The sequence below is a fragment of the Musca vetustissima genome, unplaced genomic scaffold (genome assembly GCF_032173495.1).
Source record: "Musca vetustissima isolate MV318-11 ecotype Yass unplaced genomic scaffold, APGP_CSIRO_Mvet_v1 utg26713, whole genome shotgun sequence".
NCBI classification, from domain to species: Eukaryota; Metazoa; Arthropoda; class Insecta; order Diptera; family Muscidae; genus Musca; species Musca vetustissima.
Genome location: NW_026882958.1, coordinates 36495 through 44641, shown reverse-complemented (window position 1 = coordinate 44641; position 8147 = coordinate 36495). Strand labels below are relative to the sequence as shown.

Below are 8147 nucleotides of genomic sequence, written 5' to 3'. Positions count from 1 at the left end.
TTGTTTAAATCGGTTCAGATGTGGATATAGCTCCTTTATAGGTCAATGGTGGTGAAGGATATGATATAGTCGGCACCGTCCGACTTTACTACTTTCCTTACTGGTTAAAAATATTTTTTCAAGGGTTAACAATACGCGTGGAATTTTAAAAACATTTTTCAAGGGTTAACCATAGGCGTGGATTTTAAAAATATTTGTCAAAAATAGGCGTGGATTTTTAAAAATAGTTTTCCAACAATTAAAAATAGGTGTGGATTACTAAAAATAATTTTTAAGATTAAAAAAAATTTTAATTTCACAGAGACTTCATGCGCGACAATTTCATTGAAATGGAACCCTCTGAAGGTGGCCCCGATTGTAAGTCTCGCATTTTCACCTATGGCGAAATTGAATTGAACTACTGTCCCAAAGTGTACTACAAAAAATTACTACAGACCCATGGTGATGTTACACACATTCAATATGCACTTTTGAAAAATAGCTATCCTGTGGGTTTGAATATGGAAGCTGCTCCGGGTTTTGGTAATGCCATGGGTGAGGCTATCATCTTATCGGTGTCAACACCGAAACATTTACAACAAAATTTGGGACTATTGACAAATGTCGATTATGATGATATTTTAAATCTGAATCGTTTATATCGAATGGTAAGTAGAAGGCTTGGGAAACTCAATTTTTGGAATATATAATATTTTTCTATTAATTATAGGCAGTCCACACGATCCTGACCATACCCATGTATTTTGTTCACGAGAAATTGTGGATTGATATGATCGATAATAGAATTTCGCCCGAACAATATAATTGCCACTATTGGAATTTAATGGCCAAGTATATGGGTGTGGGACCCACCATCAAGACTGCGGAGGGTGCCTATGATATGCCCTATAAATTCTATGAAGGAATTGTGGACCAAACAAGAAGTACCAGGTGAGAAAGAGGGCGAGTTCTTAATATGTTATTTTTCTATATGCCTACCTATTGCATCCTTGCAGAAAACTTTTTGGTGAATTTTTGGGTTATCAAATTTATCGCGCCGTCTGTATGGAAATTGGTGAATTCCAGCGTGGTAATGCCTATAAAGTTCTAAACAATTGCGATTTTGCCAATAACAAACAAGCTGGTAACCTCTTAAAGTGAGTATTAATTTTTTCCGAAACAAAAAAAAACTTTTTTTTTTTTGACTTACCCTCTTGTTCTTTGCATTTCCCGCACGCACAGACAAATGATGTCGGCCGGCTCAACAAAATCCTGGCGTAAAATCATTAAACCTTTGACCGTACGAAATATTGAAAAGATTTCGGCCGTTGCCTTCTTGGAATACTTTGAACCCCTCAACACTTGGGTAACCGAACATAATATTGAGCAAAATATTCATGTGGGCTGGAAATATGATGATAGTATGACCTTGATATCCGGACTTTAGTGCCAGAACAAATATTTAATTTGGTCTCCATCACATTTTTTTTCATTTTTTTCCAGAATGTCAACGCTCATGATGATTCTTTGTATTGTGCCTTGGAGGATACAAAATCCATATTAGTATCCTGTCTTTGTCATTGTCATCGACAAATGGAGAAATAATTTAAGGATTTTCCTCGTTTTTTAGTTTGGATTTTGATTTTCTTCGATTGTGTTTGTGTGTGTGTTGTTGTGCTTTATTTTTCTATTTTGTTCCTTTATTTGTATTGATGATGGATAGTGAAAATAAAACAATCATTTTGGTTCAAATATCAAAGGACAATTTGGTACGATTACAAAGGAAAACAAAACAAAACAAGAAATAGGACATGTGTAGATGAAGTCCTACAAGAGATAAAAGTTAAAGATTTAATACGAAAAAAATTAGGGGATTTTTTAAAAAAATATCTTTCAAAGATGGATTTTGTAAAAGTATTTTTTCAATACTCCTAATAAACGTAAATTAAAAAACAATCAAAGGCCTACAATATGCTCGGATTTATTAAAAAGAAATTCAAAGACCTACAATAGGCGGGGGTTTATTAAAAAACTAGGCGCAAATTATTAAAAATATTTGTTCAAAGGACTAAAAATAGGCGTGGATTATTAAACACATCTTTTAAATGAATAACCAGTAAGGAAAGTAGTAAAGTCGGAGTGGGCCGACTATATGACACCCTTCACCACTTTGGGTATTTTGAACATATGTATCCTTACAATTGCATATCAATGTTCCCTCGAAGGAACATACGCATGTCTTTTTGCAACCTATAATAAATTTAATTTCATTCGGGCAGATTTAGAGTCGTTTGCCTATCATGGGACAAATATTTGGAAAACGTTTTATAGCAAAATTGATACACGATTTATGGAAAACGTTTTATAGCAAAATTGATACACGCTATTCGGTATGCCGCATTCTTAAAATGTAATTTCAATTCAGACACCCGTTCGAAATACATATGGAAGCTATAGCTCCATCTGCACAAATTTCAACAAAACGCAATAACATCATTCAAGTCTCAATATGATACACTGTTCAAAATTTCGTGTTAATCGGACAAACATTAGGAGTTTGGAACGGCATTTATGTAAAATCGGACGAATGTATACGAATATGTGGGAGCTATATAAAAATCTGAACCTATCCTCAAGTTACCACACATCACTCTAAACACAATTAAGTGCGCTATGAGAAATTTCGTCCAAATCCAAGAATATGTAGGGACTTTGGTGCCCCATTTACATTAAATCGGACAAAAATATATATCGAAACCCGAACCGATTTGCAAGATATTTAACATACATCGTTCTAGGCCTAATTCATTACGCTGTGCCAAATTTCGTGCAAATCTAAGGATATATAGGGACTTTGGTGCACTATTTACGTGAAATCGGATGAAAATATATTCGAGCTATATCTAAATCTCAACCGATTTTAACGAAACTTAATACACACCATTCAAGGCTTAATTCAGTACCCTATGCCAAATTTCGTGCACATCGAAGAATATATAGGGACTTTGGTGCAGCAATTGCCTTAAATCGGACGAAAATATATATGGGAGCTATATCTAAATCTGAACAGATTTTCATAAAACCTAGCACACATTATTATTGACTCAATTCAGTACGCTATGCCAAATTGAAGAAGTTGATAGTATATCCAAGAGGAGGTGTGGACCTTTAAATTAATACTGAAGCGGATCAACTCTGTTTTTATTCAAATATTATTTGCTATAGTATAAAAGCATACATTTTGTTAATCATTTAAATGCAACTGTTATTTACATATTTGAAATTAACGGTTATCTATGTAAATATTTTGTAAATAGTACTAAAAACTACATCTCTGAATCTACTACATTATTACACAACCAATACTAGACGAGGATCTTGCTTCTCATAAATAGCACCTAAGCTCAATCAAATTTTAATACAATCGCTTCACTCCGAGTCCGGACCCCCGAATTCGTTTAAGCGAACACTGAAGGCTTAAGATCATTACCCACGCTTGCCCAAGTTGATGGTCTAGATTATAAGCTGGAAATAGTTCCTAAACAAGGAATAGCCAACATTATTGTAAATCGTGTTGTTTCGAGTTTCTTCACTGGCGCCCAACGTGGGGCAAGCCTCATTGAAACCCAAGAGTTTCTTCACTGGCGCCCAACTCAGTGGCCATGAACTACGACCTATAAGTAAAAGCCGAGGACAACACCAACAAGTCAGACGGCCTTCTTTATAGACGCCCAACGAAGTGGCCACGAACAACGACACAAAGATTGAAAAAGGAAAATACCAAAGCAGATAACGACGAGTACGTGTCAGGCAAAAAAGAAGAGATGACGCAGTTTACTGAAAGCCAATTCAAACAACTGATCAAGGCAATGCAGAACAACAACCGGACGGGTTAGTTTTCGTATTGCACTGGTTTTTTCGGGGGCAGAGAGATGCCGCCTCAGTTGAAGAATTTGTGACATCCATATCAGTATATAAAGACATCTCAGACGCCGACGTAAACAGGTTGCAGCTGCTATTGGAGAAAATATGGTATTTTGCAGAATCACCATGTACCATATCGTTTGCAGTTCTGTTCTAGGGGGAGAAGGCATATACCTGACATACCAACTCCCAGAAAGATATGATGACTACGAGAACGCAATCTTCATTACTGAATCAACACTCCAGCTCTACTTATCATATATCAGATTCCACAACCCTTTATTGCTGATGCATCATCGGGACGATTTCAGCATCAAAGGGAGAGACTGAAGCGGATCAACTCTGTTTTTATTCAAATATTATTTGCTATAGTATAAAATCATACATTTTATTAATCATTTGAATGCAACTCTTATTTAAATATTTGAAATTAACGGTTAACACAACCAATACTAGACGAGGATCTTGCTTCAATAAAATCGCTTCACTCCGAGTCCGGACCCCCCGACTCTAATTCGTTTAGCGAACACTGAAGGCTTAAGATCATTACCCACGCTTGCCCAAGTTGATGGACTCGATCATAAGCTGGAAGTGGTTCCTAAACAAGGAGTAGCCAACATTATTGTAAATCTTGTTGTTTCGAGTTTCTTCAATACCAATTATATTGCCGTATGTACTCGGATGTGGGAGTTACACTTCAATATTTACAGGTGCTTACGTACTCAGATATAGAGAGCGGAAATATAGCGCTGATGGCTTTGAAATTTTCCATGGGGTTCCAGTTATGGTCAAGGACAACGCCTATAACTAACTCGATGATGATCAGACCGAACACTTAATTTGTTTGTGTTTTTTCGAGTCGATCTATAGGCCACATAACCGAACATCACAACACAACCCACCGTGAAGGCAATCTGAATCTGAATATTAGTCATATTCGGAAAAAGGTCTGTGTAAGGAAGAGGTGCTGTTGACCTCTAATCGGGCAGGAGGGTACAAAAATCATGAAATATTGCCTAGGCTCGGAAAACAAAATTCCGCAGAATGTTAGTGTTCCGTGGAAGTTGTGTAGGGTATCATATGGTCGGCCCCGTCCGACTATACTGCTCCGCTCACTGGTTTAAAAATATTTTTAAGGCCTAAAAATAGGCGAGGGTTACTAAAAATTTTGTTTCAATGTTGAGAATAGGCATGGAAATTTGAAAAATATTTTTGCAATGAGTAAAAATTTGTCGGAACTTTTAAAATCGATGACAAAAAAGGTAGAAATTAAATAAATATATTAAAAATATGCCAAAATTCTAAAACTATTTTTTTCAATGTTAATAATAGACGTGAATTTTTAAAATATTTTAAACCCGTTTTAAGGACCCATAACAGCGACTCTTTTTAAAAAATATTCCAAAAGGACATTTGTGAATATGTATTTCTTAAGGTGAATTTTTAAAAAATATTCTTTTTTTCAAGGACTTTCCAAAAGCTACCATAGATCTTAAAGGAAAATCCCTTTAGTTTGTTTAAATTTTATTGAAAGACCATTTGTATTGGGGGGAAATAAAGACCAAAACTGAGCAAGGATTACAACATGTTGACAAAAACTTTCAATCTAAAAATTTAATTTAATTATTTAAAATTATTTAAATTTCTTTATTCATACAGTAAATATGTTTTCTATTCCATGACATTCAACATTTTATCGCATGTGGGTGAGGAAATAAAAAAACACAAAAAATGTGTGCTTCTCTGTGCAAATTATTTATTATTCTTCGACAACTATCCACAAGCTCCAGTCGCTGTAACTAAACCAAAAAACACAGTCCGAAAAGCCTTGATAAGAACCCTGCCCGTGCCCATATCAGAGTGCAAAGCAAAAGCGTGAACAACAAAAAAACACAACAACTTCAACTAGTTTTGGCATTTCAATTTTAGTCTCGCTTAAGATGTCGATTGCAAAGCATTTCTTTTCACTGAAATTGAAATGAACGAAAAGTACGGATAAAAAAAAACTAAATCATACAAAATCAACGGAGTGTTCGGTGAACTTCCAATCTGTTGGTAGTGCAACTTGGTATGGATAAATGAAAGATACGCGTTTGATTTTTTTTTTTTTTTTTTTGCGAAAAATGAAAAAAGTGATGGCCTGTTCCTGGAATTGTTTTGTATGACGGATTTGTCCAAAACTAAGTATTATAAATTGTGCAGTGATATATATATATATCATATCCTTTGTGGAAGTTTGTGATGTGAAATAGAGATCAGATCAAAGTATAGTATTTAATAAGTTTTTTCTAAATTTTTTTTTTCTAAAAAATCGGCGCTTAATAATAAAAATGCCAAATTTTTTCATAAATTAATTAAAACTGTCCATCTAAATCTATTCTTATCCAAAATATCGATAAACATACAGTAAAACATCTACTTTTATTTTCTGCGCGCTAGATCTGCATTTTTTCCACTGTGCGTAATTTGGCATTCCGAATTCCTGTTTGCAATGTAGAATGTGGATGTTTGCATCGCACCCATGCAAAGCCCCCGTTATGTTTTTGGTACATTGACGTTATCAGTCCAGTTGTCCATCCATGGTGTCTAGCATACAATTTACAATGACATAGTCACTATTAATTTTTCATCAACACCAGTTATCGACGACGCCAAGCCAGGTTGGCTAAAAAAAAACGCCTAGCAGTATTGCCATCGTTTGTTGTTCCGGATACTGACTTAGGTGCGTCAACAATAATGTGCATTTCTTCCTTCAAATCATTAATGATACGTGTTTTCCTTTCTTCGAAAAGTGGCCGATCGGAGCTATTAATTTTCCATTTTTTCAAAACAAGTCGGTATGAAATGTACAATATTCATTCTAAACATCGAATCCTTGCATGTAAGGTAGATAGGCCGTATTCATATAAGTTTAATGACGAAATGTTGTTGTAATCATTCATTACTTTTGGTGTTGCCCTACAAATTCCACATGATTTGGTACAGGGTATTATGTCTTTGAGCATATGTTTGTAACAGGCAAAAGGAAACGAGATAGACGCATGGTTCCTTTTGAGAATATGCATAGAATCACTTTCTAAGTCGATGTATGCATGTCCGTCCGTCTGTCTGTCTGTCTGTCTGTCCATGTTTAATTGTAAACAAAGTACAGGTCGCATTTATAATCCGAATTGGATGAAATTTGGCATAGGTCACTTATTTGGCTCAAGGACGAACCCTATTGAAATTCGGAAAAATCGGTTGAGATTTAGATATAGCTCCCATATATATTTTCGTCCGATTTAATGTAAACGGTCCCTATATATCTTTTGACTTGAACGAAATTTGATACAGCGTAATGAACTAGGTCTATAATGATGTGTGTCAATTTTCCTGAAAATCGGTTCAGATTTGAATATAGCTCCCATATATATTTTCCTCCGATTTAAGGTAAATTGTGTACCAAAGTCCCTATGTATATTTCGATTTGCACGAAATTTGGCACAGCGTAATGAATTAGGTTTATAATGATATGTATTAAGTTTCCTGAAAATCGGTTCAGATTTGGATATAGCTCCCATATATATTTTCGTCCGATTTAAGGTAAATTGTGTACCAAAGTCCCTATATATCTTTCGATTTGCACGAAATTTGGCACAGCGTAATGAACTAGGTCTAGAATGATGTGTGTCAAGTTTCCTGAAAATCGGTTCAGATAAAGATATAGCTCCCATATATATTTTCGTCCGATTTAATGTAAATGTTGTACCAAAGTCCCTATATATGTTTCGATTTGCACGAAATTTGGCACAGCGTAATAAATACAGTCTAGATTATGTGTGTTAAGTTTCGAGAAAATCGATTCAGATATAGATATAGCTCCCATATATATTTTCGTCCGATTTAATGTAAATGGTGCACCAAAGACCCAACGCTAGGCCGATTGACACAACATTTTGCACACCATACTAAAGTTAATATAACGTAGCATGTGGAAAGTTTTGTTGAAATCGGTTCAAATTTGGATAGGTCTGCCATATATATTTTCTCCCAATATTAAGTAAATAATGCACCAACATGTGAGAAATGTGGCCGATATGCGCAAAACATACTGAAATTAGTAAAACCTAACCTGTGAGAATTTTTGATGAAATCGGTTTAGATTTCGATATAGCTTTTATATATATTTTCGTCCGATTTTAAGTAAATGGTGCACTAACCTCGTCATGTTTATCAGATATTTATCCAAATAATCAACGGGTGTC

General features: G+C 35.0%; 1 protein-coding gene across 1 annotated transcript; it reads left to right on the top strand.

Annotated features, from left to right (window-relative positions):
• Positions 1 to 301: 301 nt before the first annotated feature.
• Positions 302 to 1426, top strand: LOC133329671 (angiotensin-converting enzyme-like; the record flags this gene model as incomplete). The annotated part of the gene is made up of 4 exons (XM_061538149.1): positions 302 to 647; positions 710 to 930; positions 996 to 1136; positions 1222 to 1426. Coding segments are annotated over 4 exons (913 nt in total), but the record flags the coding sequence as incomplete, so codon positions are not given.
• Positions 1427 to 8147: the final 6721 nt, after the last annotated feature.